At 43.5% G+C, this 14,412-nt stretch overlaps 1 protein-coding gene across 1 annotated transcript in view; it reads right to left on the reverse strand.

The window, feature by feature from the left end:
- Nucleotides 1-6,924: 6,924 nt before the first annotated feature.
- LOC104403091 (lysine-specific demethylase 4B-like) overlaps nt 6,925-14,412 on the reverse strand; it is a 70,697-nt gene continuing 63,209 nt past the window's right edge. Inside the window, 5 exon segments of the mRNA XM_010011130.1 lie at nt 6,925-7,485; nt 9,374-9,466; nt 11,663-11,782; nt 12,583-12,747; nt 12,883-13,068. Of these exon segments, the coding sequence (XP_010009432.1) occupies nt 7,300-7,485; nt 9,374-9,466; nt 11,663-11,782; nt 12,583-12,747; nt 12,883-13,068 (750 nt within the window). The 3' untranslated portion in view covers nt 6,925-7,299.

A 14,412-nucleotide genomic window follows, 5' to 3' on the forward strand; every position in this document is an offset into this window, starting at 1 on the left:
TCTTTGCAGTCAATCACCTGGTGAGAGTGAAATACTGCAGTGATTGCTGCAGGGCCATAACTAGACATGAAGTTTGCTCTCAGAACTTTGAGAGTAAATCTTCTAAAAGCACAAAGTGATGTCCAAAGTCAAGGAAAACACCCACAGCCATAAACCACAGTGGGGTTGGGAGGCTCGATGTCAGGGTCCCCCCTTACCAGCTTTATCACACAGTTGTTGGGAAATCCCTGGGCGATATTCCTACAGGAGAGCTTCAAAGAGGCCACCAAAACCTCACAGTAACCACCCAACCCAGGACACAAAGCTCCTGGATTGAAGTGTTAATTCTATGTTCTATCCCAATCCCAGATTACTCAGATGCACCACTTCTTCAGCCTCGATATTCTCTACTGGCTCCAAGCTATGAGGATAACAAAAAGAAATAAACCTTGAAAGAAATCAGAGTTGCACAACAGCCCTTCTCCCCCTCTCACTGCTCCTCCACAGAGAAAATTGCCCAGTGACCCTTCTGTACCTACAATCAACTCACATTTGATCTTTTTAGGCAGGCAGATGAATCCCTGCTATTCTAAACGGCAGCAGCATCTTGGCTTGTATCATGGGTAACTGACCATTCAGCCCTAATCAAAGGAAATTTGCTGTGTTTCCGAGAGATGGCTCCGTTAAATGAAGCAGATGAGCAGTGGATCTGTCCATTTACTTATTTTTAAACCATGATCTGGGGCACAGGGGAGGGAATCACTCCTGCTTCAGAGACAGCTTGGCTACAAGCTCATTTGCTGGGGGATATTAGCAGCTGGCATCTGAGATGGCAAGGCGAAGGTATAGAGGTAAGCCAAAGTCAACTGTGCTGAAACAGAGCCAAATTCTTATTTATCCCACAGGAAAAGTAGCTGAGCTGTGGTCGCTGGGTAATTCCAGACAGTATCTGCACAGTGACCTTTACATTTCCCCTTTTGGAAACAAAAGAAATTAATTCTTTTGCTCCTCTCATGCAGAATAAATAACTCCCTGTAATTTTCATTTGGTGTGCAAGTCAAGCAAGCGGTTATCTTTTTCTGCTATCAAAGCTGCCAAATAATTCTAGCTCAACATCTCCAATTCATTTGAATCATAGTATTTTGCCAAAGTTGATTTGCTTTTGTGTGTGTGTGTTTGTGCCAGTAGAGTTTTTATGGGATGAGAAGCAAGAGAGATGACCTGAATGTGGGGCTGGACATCAGGAATGTACAGGAACTCAAGAGTGTTTCTGTTGGAGTCTCAAGTAATTTGTTCCATCTTTATTCCTGTTGGCAAACTCAAGGAGCAGGAGAGGCTTCACCTTCTGCTGTGAAGAACACTGGCAGTTATCACCTCTATCAGGTACTCTGAAGCAAATGTTGCTTAAATATCCTGGGGTTAAACTCATTTGTAGGGTCTCCTCCTTAATCTGTAATGAGATAAAGGGGTGAACTGTCCTTCTAACCCAAGAAATACAAAACTAATGCCACGGGAAATAACAGGAGGTGATTTCAGGTCACAGGAGGTGCTCATCACATGGCTCCTTATGTACATCCCACAGACACCCTGGGATGCAGCAGCAGCGTGTGAGACAGTGGGAGAGTGTGGAAATAGCTGCACGTAGCTGTTATCACACCTACCTGGTGAGAGGGGCAGTGCAGGCACTTGGCAGGTTCCATGCAGCATTGCTCCTCACTTTCATCCATCCAAGTGCAATCACATGCCTGGAAAAAGCTCTTCTACAAACCTGCTTGGTCTACTTGCAGGTCAGGACTTTGCAATCATTTAATTAGCACAGAATCCCAGAGTAGTTTGGGCTGGAAGGGACCCTTAAAGGTCATCCAGTTCCAACCCCTGCCAGGGTCTACCTGGTCTACCTTCCAGTAGATCAGGTTGCTCAAGGTCCTTTTATCACAAAAAGGGTGCAAAAAACTTATTAGACCACCTTTAGCTATAGGGAGAGCAGGGAAAAGAAGCCCAGACAAGAAAAGTCACACAGACTTGCCAATTGTAGCACTAGCAAAGGAACCTACTGGAGGGAAGGCTTCACCTTATGCTGTGAAGAAAACTGAAGCAAGAGAGAGAATGGACATAAGCAATGTGCTGATCTACTACCATCTTCCTCTGAGCCCTCAGCTGTGTGATGCCCACCACACAGAAGACATGCCTTTGTGAGAAATCCCACTAGTTCAACAGAAATTGCTATTAAAGTAGCATGTCCAGATTCAAAGCAAAGTTAGCTTTAAATGGCTCCTAACTACCTTAAGCTGAAACTCCAAGTAAAACCACTCGACCAGAACAAGGGCTACTTCCAGAAGGGAATTGTACCTGTTTCATGAGTAATTTTATTAAACTGGTGTAATTTGTTCAAGCTGAAGGAGAACTAATATGAACAGCAAAGGAAGAGGAACAGAGAAAAAAAACCCCACAGAATAAACTCAAGAAATCAAAGTTCTGCAAAACTGGCCAAAGCACATGACAAAGCTTTTCCATCAGCTGCTCTCTCCCTAAACTGAACAGTCACAATAGTAAAGCAAAAAGGAAAGGAGCAAGTACACCAAAGAGGGAGGGCCTGAAAGCCTGGGGTGTTCTGCCACGGGCAAGCAGAGAAACTGGAAACCAGAAGGAGCAACAGTGAATGGGAAAGCCACAAAATGCCACATGTGAACTTCCTCCCAGAGATCTGAATGCCAGAGACTTGCAGAAATGCACCTGCAAGAAGAACTGTGGTACCTTCTACTGCTATTTAAACAAGAAGTAGACATCTAATCAAGGCTTTCTGGAAGTTGGGGCTCTCCGTTCAGCTCCACCACTAAACGGCCTCACCCAAATCAACACCACAAGTTTTAGTTTTCTAAATAATCCTGGCCTTTACAAAGTAAAACCAGGGAATTCTCTCCTCTACTTCTTCTCACCAAGATAAAGGTCTTTCTCTGACCAGAGAAGGAGTTAATGACTCTTCATCCACTGTTCACCCTCCAGGCATACGGCAAAAGTCTCCGCTGGCCTCAGAGGAGGAACAAGCAGCCTGTTGATCCCCATCTTCACATCGCTGCCAGCAATTATCACAAAATGACTTTATTGTGCCAGTGACAGGTGGTGCCACTGACTCAGGGAGTGTTATCAGCTCCTACGTTACAGGTTTCCAAACATCTGTTTGTGTGAAGGCACCCTGCTGTTCAACAGCCCAACTTCTGCAAAGCAGCAAGAAGAAACTGCAGTCTTCATGCAAGACAAAGCATCAGGTACACGTGTCTCAGCCCTACCTTGGCAACCCAGGTCCATTACTGGCCAAGTCCTAAGCAAAACCTCTGCAGAGGCAAGCACCAGGCAGGACGGAGCTGCACAGCAGGTACCAGTACATGAACATGCTGCCGAGGGCTGGAGGTGGACAAATCTTTGGAGCTCCAGAGGATGGAGCTGGCTCAAATGGAGAATGTGGAAGAGCAAAGGAGGGAACTGAAACGTGCTTCAGGAAGAGGTGCAGCTCAGCTGCTTAAGTTATACACACGGAAATACACTTTCTCCAGGGATAAAAAAAGATGTAGAGGTTAGACGAAGAGGGTAATGAGTTGTGCTCATCTACTCTCTTTCATCCAGCCCGGAACAACGCTTATGAGGAAAGCGTAGGAAGCAAAGCACTTCACTACAGGAGTCATTCACATCGTCTCCCTGAGGACTCCCTGGGCACAGCATGATTTCCTATAACCCTACATCATCTCTATTTTCATGTAGAAACCTCAGGAAGTAACAAAAACTCACTGTGACTTAGTGAGGTTGGTGTGGAAATGTCTATTCCACCCCGGCAAGGCTGTGCTAGAGCAACGGAAAGGTTTGATCCTTGCCTTTTGATCACTGATCCAGGCAGTTACTTCATGTACTGCTTCTTAAGACATCTTTAATAAGAACTAATATAATTTTAGAGCAATACAGCAGATCTGAAATTCAAAGGTAAGCTTTATGTGGGTGTAAATTCCAACAGACTTTGTACCAGCAGCTTCTTCCCTCTAGGGCGATTGCTCAGATTACTTCAAAACCAACTATTAAGCTGCAAAAGACTGGAAGTTGGAGATTTCTTTTCTTTCCCATGATCTCCAGCATTAGCCTCATCCTGCAATAATTGGAGAAGAATTTGTAGAAAAATATCAGGGCTCAGGATGGGAAACGAAGGTGTTTAAATGAAGCTTCAGGAAGATGCTACTTTAAGAGTGAAACAGCAAACTGATGATTTAAAAGACAAAGGGATTTAGAACCACCGTTAAGCAACCATGGTTCTCCTGAACGAGCAAGTCCTGGACCTTGGACAAAAATGCATTGCAAGCTTGGTTCTTAATTTTGGGAAGGGTGCAACGACAGACCTCCTGCACAGTTAACAGAGAGGAAGGAAAAGACCATGCTCTTCGTTATGAGGCTCAGCTTCTCTTGGCTCAGTTTTAGCAGCCAGCTTTACCCAGCAGATACGGGAGCCACCTTCTCCTGCAGTACCCAAGACTTTCAGCTTAGAAATGAAGAGACTTCAACCCCCCAGCAAGTGTCATTCTGAAGTGCTCAACAGCCTTTAATTCATTATGAACCTAGAGGCAGAGGAAAAAAATATGCAAAAAATACATCACATCCTTAATCTAGGGGAAGGGGAGGAAAAAAAAAATCATTATTTTTATAGCACATAATCAGACACTTACAAATATATTTCACTGGAGGAAGGGGAGGAATGTGCATTTCCTCTTTCCTTTTCAATAGTCTGATGCACAGAAGCCATCAATACGGTCATTATAGAGAATCTGCACAAGTCATTCCTAAAGCAAAGAGAAGGATTGAAAAATCAACAAAAAGGGAGAACCCTTGCACCAAGGAAGGGCTTTCTACAGTTCCAGGGTCACGTTTCAACAGAACTCAGCATCTGAATATGGGGTGAGGAAACACACTTTGTTTTTTTACAATATAAATAGTATTTTTAAAAGGTACTACATATGAATACAGCAATGGTGCTATTTCAGTCAGGACTTCAACATGCAGAGGCAATTCCCCATTGCTCCCAACCACTCGTCCCAGCCCACCCTTCCCCTCCCCACCTCCAAAACCAAATCCTCTGCTGCTTAAACTCTCTTTCCATTGTTTTAACTATTTCTCTTGTGGCCTGGCAACATTCTGGTTCTTTTATACAAGCAAAGTTCTCTACTAAATCATGTCATCACAGGCAGGAACCAGCTCTGCAGGAGCGACAAGTGAAGCTTGTAAGAACCTTGCCCATTTTTGAACCGTTTATTGGTCTCGGTTTGGTTTTATTCCTGGACGCAGCTGTTGAAAACATCCAAAACTGAGGTACTCAAGAAGAACCCCCATTTCAAACAGCTCCCAAACCCGCCCGCGTGTGCTCAGACCCGCACACAGGAAAGAACCCGTAGCAGAGGCAGGAAGAAACCAAGGGAACTCCAAGTCTCTTCTCAAGGGAGAGCAAAAACCAAAAGAAAATGTAAAGAAATGGCTTGATTCTACCTCCACTCTTTCACTAGGACAGTTTAATACCCATCAAGTCTCTTAAGATGCTAATCTACCATCTGCCAGCCCGCAAATCCTTCCCACTTATTCCCCTTAAGATCTAGCTCTAGCATTGCTTAAAACCCTCTCCACCAAGCCACGACCACCTTGCAAAGGGGCTTAAAATAAAATCAAAACATGATAACAACATTGTCTCTTTCTGTCCAGTGATTTCAGGGAACTAAGTGGAAAAGATGTGCAGCATTCTGGGTAGCTCTGCTATGCCACGTCCCCTTTCCAACTCTGCGCTAGGGCTTCCTTTTTCTTTCCCTCTGAACTGACAGAGGTCCACCAAAGAGCATGGAAGACTTTCCAGTGACTTCAGCAGGGTTTTGGATCAGGCTCTTTTACAGAACACTGCTCCATAAGAGCTCTTTGACCGGAGGTGATTTTCAAGTATTCAAGTGGGAGCTGCCCACTCAGTACTTTAGGATCTGGTTTTGCCTTTAATGCTCGCTCAGTTCTCAGTGAACTGAGTCCAATCAAATGCAGGGTTTGCATTCCTCTTCCCCAGGAGTCATTCAAAGGCTCAGTCTTTACTTAAGGAAAGGATGTCACACCAATCAAAGACATTTGGGGAATTTCTTCTTTAATAGAATAAAAGAAAAACATACAAACACCTCCCAGGCTTCTGTCATGGAATGATTCTCACAACTGGAAAAAAATAATAATTAAAAAAATAGAAAAAAAAATAAAATAAGGAGACAAAGAAAAGAAAAAGGTTCCTATGGGAGACGTGCCTACCAGAGAGCTAGAGCAATTCCCTTGCTGCTCTAGTCTGCCACTGAGGAAGGGGGATGGCTCATAAAGGAACTAACACAAGCAGCAGCAACAGAACACTTGCCAAAACGGAGTGGCATATTGTAACTGAAAGCCATGCTGATTTGTAACTAGAAAGCAACTGTGATGGCAAAGATGGGGAAGGAAGATGACAAGAATGACCAGAACCTGGCCACTTCTCCCCCACGTCCCTTCCCGGTGACACGGTAGAAACACGCACATCTATCATACGTCTTTAAGAGAACTAATGGTAAGAACCATCCCAGTGATGAAACATTTCTTTGCCCATCTTCCCCAGCTTACAAAGAAGATAGTGTTTCTTTACAAAAAGAAAAAGAACCCAGAACTTCCCAGGACATCTGCTCTTGCCCTCTCTCTCCCCGCTCTATTTGTCACATTTCAGCTGGGGGGAGAGGGGAGGATTTTGTTTCTGTTTTAAAGCCATTAATCTAGAAAAAGGTTTCTGGTTTTGTTTTTTTTTTTTTGGAAACTTTTTGTTTTCCTATTTTTGATTCCTTTTTTTTTTTTTTTTAATAATGCTCATTCATAGAAAACTTCACAAAGGTGACATCTATGTACAGGAAACACGATTCCAAAGGCTGCTTCAGTAGTCAGTGTAATAGCACCTTGAAAGACAAAAGAGTTTTGACATAGTGTAAAAAGTCACTTTGTTAAATGTTAACCCTTTCCAAGCCCCGGAAAAAGGAGCGAGTCCCAAAGGCCCATTAGGACAAAGTTCTTCCAAAGTCTCCAAATGCTGTCTGAAGGTTTCTCATGCTCCCTACTCCATTGGTCAGCAATGTCTGGCAAAGTAGAGGTAGCGTGCAGCCAGACAAGGGTTTCCTTGCAGTCCAAACCAAGAGTAGGCGAAAGAGATTCACAGCAGGCTATTGCACAAGCTTGGTCTTCGATTCCACAGTTTCCTGGTTATTTATCCACAGACTTGAAAAGGGTTAATTGAATTACTTTTATTCATTCTGGTTAAAACATGTTGCTCTGAGTTCCAGGCTGATACTGCGTCTGCAAGAGGCTCTCCATAAAGGCCAAGTAATCTGGGTTCTGTCCATATTCTTCAGGATTTCGTGAATTCCCCAGCCGGGGACGCTTGGCTGCTCTCACTTCATCTCCCGAAAATACATCTTCCTGAGGGGCCCCAGTGCTGAGGGACTGCAGGAGACATGAAAGTACAATGGTTAGAGGCACAGCAGGAAAACAGCGAGAGAGATGGTGCAAACGCTGGAGCACGCCTGTGTCCCAGGACAACAGGGGCAGCGAGCGAATGATTTGCTTCAGAGTAGAACAAGTGACCTCCAAAACATGCAAAGCAGCTGAAATTACAAATTCTGGGCTTCTGAAACCAAACTGGAAAGAGAAACCTGCAAGTTGCCTTCTTTCTGTTTCAGGGCATCTTTCATTTCAGCTCCTGCCTTGCCAATTCTCTGTTTACTCTTATCCTCCTCTGCCTCTTCAGGTTATTCACTCCTAGTAGAAGGCACAGAAGAAACTGGGTCTTCCCTAACGCCTTTCAAAAACAAAAGGCCCAAAGAGAGCATTTGGGGATCACTGTTCAAATAACTGCATCTGTTCATCCTGCTCTTCCACTCTCAAGTAAGATGCATTTCTTCGTAGAAATTATTATCTCCTATTGCTTTGTTCCTTTGTTCTGCTGTACTACATTAGAACACTGAGTATCACGTCCACAGAGCATAGCTTAACACTTCTGGCAGCAGAAAATACATGAGAAAAGCCTTAGCTTTCAATCAAGCTTGAAATTTCCTATGCACTTTCCAGCTTGCCTTCCTTTCTCTGGAACTGTTATAAAACCTGATGTCTCCACTGCCGAGAATATGTTTCTTTCCAAATCCTGTGTTTCAGGGCTCCAATATGTTGTCTTTATTATTAGACAAGCTGAAATAAACTGGAACATTGTGCACGTCTTAGAAATTAATTCCAAGGTGCTTCTTGGCCACCAGAAGTCTTTCAAGAATAAGAAAGTAAATTATTAGCTTAACCTCTCAAATGTCTGCCATGAGGCCTTACTGAGACAGGCAACCTCAAACAAGATGGAGAAGCCATCCAGAGCTACCTTACAGGAAATATTTTACAAGTGCTTTGGGGTAAAACCCTTGAAGAGTTTACGGATGAGCATCAGAAGTTGCCTCCAAATTGTCACCAGTTCTTCCACAAACTGCCTCTCACCAGGCCATTTTTACCATGAGCATCTCACACTTCTGCTAGCAGCCAAGGATTCCAAGTGAACCACTGGTTTAACTTGGCACAGCAATTCATACATTCCTAAGGGAAGGCTGGACCATCCTCTTGTCATCTTGTAAAAGACAGAAGCCCAGATCCTTGTAACAGGTTAACTCTGGGGATCCATCCCTGTCCTACAGCAGCTGATAGGATGGACATTCAGAATGAAGAAAACTCTCTGTTTTCCATTTGCACAAAACCCAATCTCATCATTAGTTTAAATGAGATGGCTCTAAAGGTTAAAGCACTAGGTTTGAAAACACCCAGTGAGTCTGAAACCAAAAAAGCTATGAAATAAACCCCTATTTTCTAGGCTCAAAAATTCCACTGTATGTGGTTAAAGACAGCCTGATCTTTGAGATTAAGAGCTTTATAGGTAAGAGCTACGTTCTGAATCTCCTGCTTGGTGAGAAATGGGGGTTTGGTCCCATGCTTCTAATCAGTTCTCCAGAAACCACTTAGCTAGAGACCCATTCACCTCACTTCTGATGAAAGGCAGTATTCAGACAGAATGGCAGTCCATAAAACAAAACTCATATGGTGTAAAGTGATACGAGCATAATCTTTTAACCAGAGAAAACAAAACTCAGACCTGAATATGTGAAACGGAAAATCACTTAAATGCTTCTCGAGCACTTCCATCAAAGGTTTCTTCTACTCTATTCTGTGAATGACAAGTGGTTTTACAGCCACAGCAACTGGAGGCTGCTTTCACCTAATGTCTAAACAATATGCTCAGAAAAACGTGACCAAGTACTGCAAGCCACAGCCACTTCACTGCTTCTGTTACTCTGATACCCACCAGGCGAGATTTCACTCTCTTGGGAAGCTCTTCCTCCAAGGTGTAAATATCAGCACGCTTTACCATTAGTTGAGAACCATCTTCAAACTCAACCTGCAGAGTAGGCAGAGGATGAAGTAAGAACTTGGTGTCCACATTTACTGTACCCAAACAGTCCACTCCCAGACAATGATAGTCCCTTCTTGGGAATACCAAGGAAGCATCAAGGGCCAGCTCCCATGGATGATTCCCCTTGTTACTGGCACTGCATGTCTCTACGGTTGCTGTAGAATGAGCATCCCTAAGCTGTGTTAAGGATGCTGATGGTTTCAGTGCTGCTAGGCACCCCTGTCTTACCCAGCACAAGTGGGTCCCAAAATGCCTGTATTACACCTCTGCCTCCTGCTCCCAGTCAGAGCACTGAAGATTTCTACTGATTTTTAATTCAAATCCTGAGAAAAGTCTCTTTTCACTGACAATAAAAGGGAGCCCTGTAACCAGGCCAATATGGTAATAAGAATTTCTTTCATCTCAAACAAAGCATTCTCACACGTCATAAGGAAACAACTCCAGCTACTAAAATCCACTTGTATTTTAACAAGAAATAGAGAAAACCAGGTACAAAAAACAATGGTAACTCCTCACATCAAACCTTTTTGCTAAGCACTGATTATATCATGAATTATGCATCACATCTTACAGCAATGTTTATTCATGAAATCGTGCACATAAAAATGTTAAAACTATTAAAAGTTTTTAAGAGATTATGATTTCCTTTGCTCAAGAATGACTACACTCTTCTGGCTAATGCAGGAGGACATACACCACAGTTTAATAGGGGATGTCAGGTTCACAATGGACCAATTCATAAAGAAGAAAGCATCCATGCTCTGAACAACTCCTCCTGCCCTGCCCAGCTCCTCAGTTGTGCAAGCAGCAGGTGGAGAAACCATGCAGGTGGGAGAACAGGCTTTGAAAGGTGAGCTCTGCTGAGCCACGTTCAGATGTTACTGGTCCCATTCACGCTCTGGTTGTACCAGAGTAGAGTCAGAAGGCAGCTGAGGCAGATTGCTGTCTGCCATTTCCACTAAGCCAGCTCAACTCCTAGTAGAAAAGCAGGATCTGCTAGGGAGGACAGTGCCATCTTCAACTGTCAGAGTGGTTGGACCTGGTTTGTTTAAGTTCTGAATTACTGGTATGGGTTAGACCCCTGTTATGAGCACACACTAGAGCAAGTTACAACTTACTTCATAGTAAGACTGTTTCTGTGGTTTTAAATATACTCCTATTCCAAAACAGCCAAGAGAGATGCACTGTAAGTACTGAAAAAGTACCTATCCAGGGAACTAATGTGGAAAGCTACTCAGGCTATTTTCCCCATGGATTAGAGCTTTACTTAAAGTTAACTGTGTGATTTGGAAAACACAGGCTCCTCATGCATATTTTTCTGTCATCTGGCTCTATCTGTGGAATAGCCTATTTCAAATTATTGTACCTTCAAGAAATCAATGACAATTTCCTGTGCTGTGATTAAACTGGAAAGCATGCATAACAATAGATCTTCATGGAACCATATATTGTACTTATTCATAACCAGGGTCACCTTAGATCACATCTTCTCTCAAGCAGTTGACATCCATTGTACACACCAAAAAGACCATTAACTGTCAATATGGATTATTATGCTCTTTGCACACAGATATTAAACACTGTGTAAAAAGGACAGAAACCAGAACCCCATTTCAAACAAATAAACGATATGGGACTTCCTCTGCCTTTTGTCCCAAGGCACTGGACAAAAAATCTCTTAAAAATAACATTAATTTCCAAATTTCAACATATATTTTTCGAAAGGATGTGCACAAAGCCTACTTTCAAAACACTGTAATTTTCAATGCCTTGGTACCATTAAAAAAGGATTTAATCAAATGAGGAGGACAAGAAGAGGAGGAGAAAAGACTACATCTCAGTGTTACTGTCACCAGAAGTTGGAGCTGCTACTGTGTGCCATGGCTTTTGGTCCCATTGTACCATGGGGTACATAAGTCCTGGTTTATAGTCTTAATTTATTAGTGTTCTTGCTGCTATCATTATCATTCCCTACTGCTAGACAGCATCTAAACACACAACTGAAAACATCAGTCTTTGTCTCAAAGTATATGTAACCTGCATCTAGGGTAAGAGATGACTGGTAGATACAGGCGGGAAGTACACGAAACCAGAGAGAGAGTGCTGGTCACCATCAGGCTTCACACACGTGTGCAAATGCCTCTCTGGGAATGCAGCACGTGGGTTCTCCTCCACACTCACCTGGTAAATCTGGCTGATCTGGGCTGCAATAAACTTGGCCTTATAGACGATTCCATCTGTCCACTGCAGTTGAACCAACTCACCCTCTGGAGGGGGTCCCAACTGGACGCAGTCTCTGCTCTAAAGACACAGAGTGAAAGAGGTCAACCAAGAGAGCTCAAAACTAAGCAAAGCTCATGGAAATTGCTACATAACACTATAGGGGTTGGAACTAGATGAGATTAAGGTCCTTTCCAACCTAAACCACCTTATGATTCTATATAATTAAGAAAGTTTCTGCACTTGGGATTAATTGCAGTCATCCCAAACAAAACCATTAACCCGTGAGAGACCAGAAATAAATACTTGCACCTCCTTCTGGTGACAGGACTCACTTTTAGGAAACTTCTCATTACAAATCCTAAAACATCCCATCTCCTCTACCCGCAAAACCAAGCCGGGTAACCTGCTCTGTTTCATACGGTGAATCAAAAGCACAATCAAGAAGAGAATGTACGAGTTGACAAGTCAGCCTCTTCTAGACATTCCTTCTCTTAAGTGAATTCCCTGTTTTGAACCATAAGTGCTTACAAACAATCTGCTTCCCCCATGAATCACACTTGTCAGTTGAAATATAAGAGCTTATTCAACCACGAAACAAAGAGGATGCAACTTAAACCAAACATTGCTTTCTGTTAAGTCATCTGCATATAGCAAAATCACATTTGTGATGGAACGAAGAAACATGAAATGAGAATGTCATAAGCAAGAACAGTAATGAAGAGCAGTGAGTTTTTCTATGCAAGCAGCAACTTTACTTTTTAATTTTAGGGGGTTTTTTTAGGTTTTACTTTGTTGTTCCACCCCAAAGCACAGAGAAGAGGAATGCACACATTACACTTTGCACTCATCTAGAATAGTCTCCACAGAGAGCTGCTTACAATAATGCTTTCTGGGTAAACGTTGTCACTGTAGGAGCCATCGTCAAAGTTTACTTCATAGAAAGTCTGTGTGCTCGTGCCAATCACTTTGCATCTGTAGTAGAGTCCATTCCGGTTCTTTGTGATCACAGTCTGTCCAAGAGTCACCTCCCTTCGAAATGGGACCTGTGGGATAGACAAAAGGGAATCATTTGTCATCTGCAATCATCAAAGCCGTGGCAAAAACATGGCTGCAGAGAAACCGTCCTACAAACAACCCACCAACCAGCAGGACGCCAAACCCAAACCCAACGAACATACGTTCTGGTTAGCTGCTTTGTGTTTGAAGCAGGTGATGGACACAACGTAGGGCCAGTCATCTGGCTCCATGGGCACGCCGGCTGCGTGCGCGCAGGTCACGTGGAAGGAAGTGGAGCAGTGCTCGTAGGAGCACTGGATGCAGGCACCGGCCACTTTCTTCATCCGTTTCCGACAGTACACACATTTCTGCAAAGAAGCACAGGGCAGGGTTATGCCAGCAGCAAGCAGCAGCTTCAACACAGTGCATGGCACCATCAACCACCATGGCAGAAGCCTGTAACCTTCAGTGCCTTGGGCCCAGAAGCCACAGTACAAAAACGGTGACGTCTGCTGCCCAGAGGACACATCCACCACTTCCAGAATTGCCTAGATAACACTTCATAGCATCATGGAATGGTTTGGGTTGAAGGGAGCTTAAAGCTCCTTCAGCTCCAACCCCTGCCACGGGCAGGGACACCTTCCACTAGAGCAGGTTGCTCCAAGCCCCTGTGTCCAACCTGGCCTTGAACACTGCCAGGGATGGGGCAGCCACAGCTTCTCTGGGCACCCTGTGCCAGCGCCTCAGCACCCTCCCAGGGAAGAGCTTCTGCCCAAGAGCTCATCTCAATCTATCCACTTGTCTAGAATCACTCGTAAGCCAAGAAACTATAGCAGACACTGACTTATCATTCCCTGGAGCATCTGACATCTCCCAGTAACAGCCCTCCAGAACCATGCTGGACAGTGAAGCAGAATGAAATCCAATTTGAGACTATGTCTGAGGGCTCAGAGAAAGGGAGGACATCACCAGCAAACACACATTCCTCAACACTCATCCTCCTTAGATACACAAAACGTGCCTGTGGGACTTCAAGCAGCGGCTGGATCTTCACAGGAACACTGCTAGAAAATGATGTTTTCATTTTTTGAAAGGACAGAGCACAGAATAACTGTAATAATTTAATGGAACATTACATCTATTAGATCTAATAGAATATCATTTTATATGCTGGAACAAAACACTGCCTGTTTATTTTACACACATAAACATATCAACTGTCAATATTTTAGCAGTATCCATGTCAGATTAGCTCTTGTGGATAATTCAGTCACCGTTTTGCTAACAGGAGGAATAAATACCTTGTACCAAGCACCTGAATTACAGGGAAAAAGAGGTATAAAATCTTTCACTATTTTTTTCCAACTCATTTTCTGCAAATCTCCTCAGACAGCACTTTGTAGGGACAGGTATGTGGGTATGTAAAGTATGACTACTTTAAAGAGAAATTAAAACTTTCCCAAGCTAAGTTTCATAAGCGTTATGGCAGCAAGCATGAGGTGCCAGTGGGAAACCACATCCATTTCCCCACCAGTACCAAATTCTTGTTTCCAGCCCCTCAGAAATACAAAGAGCAGATTTTGGGAATCCCAATCTAAAGAGATTTAAGTTGGACACCTGCATAATGCTTCCAAGGAGCTATTTAGGAACCCTTTCTCAGATTTTAACATTTCAGTCTGGGGAATCTGTCACTGATCGATGGCAGCTTCTTT

The sequence above is a fragment of the Nestor notabilis genome, unplaced genomic scaffold, assembly GCF_000696875.1.
Source record: "Nestor notabilis isolate BGI_N333 unplaced genomic scaffold, ASM69687v1 scaffold6363, whole genome shotgun sequence".
Lineage (NCBI taxonomy): Eukaryota > Metazoa > Chordata > Aves > Psittaciformes > Psittacidae > Nestor > Nestor notabilis.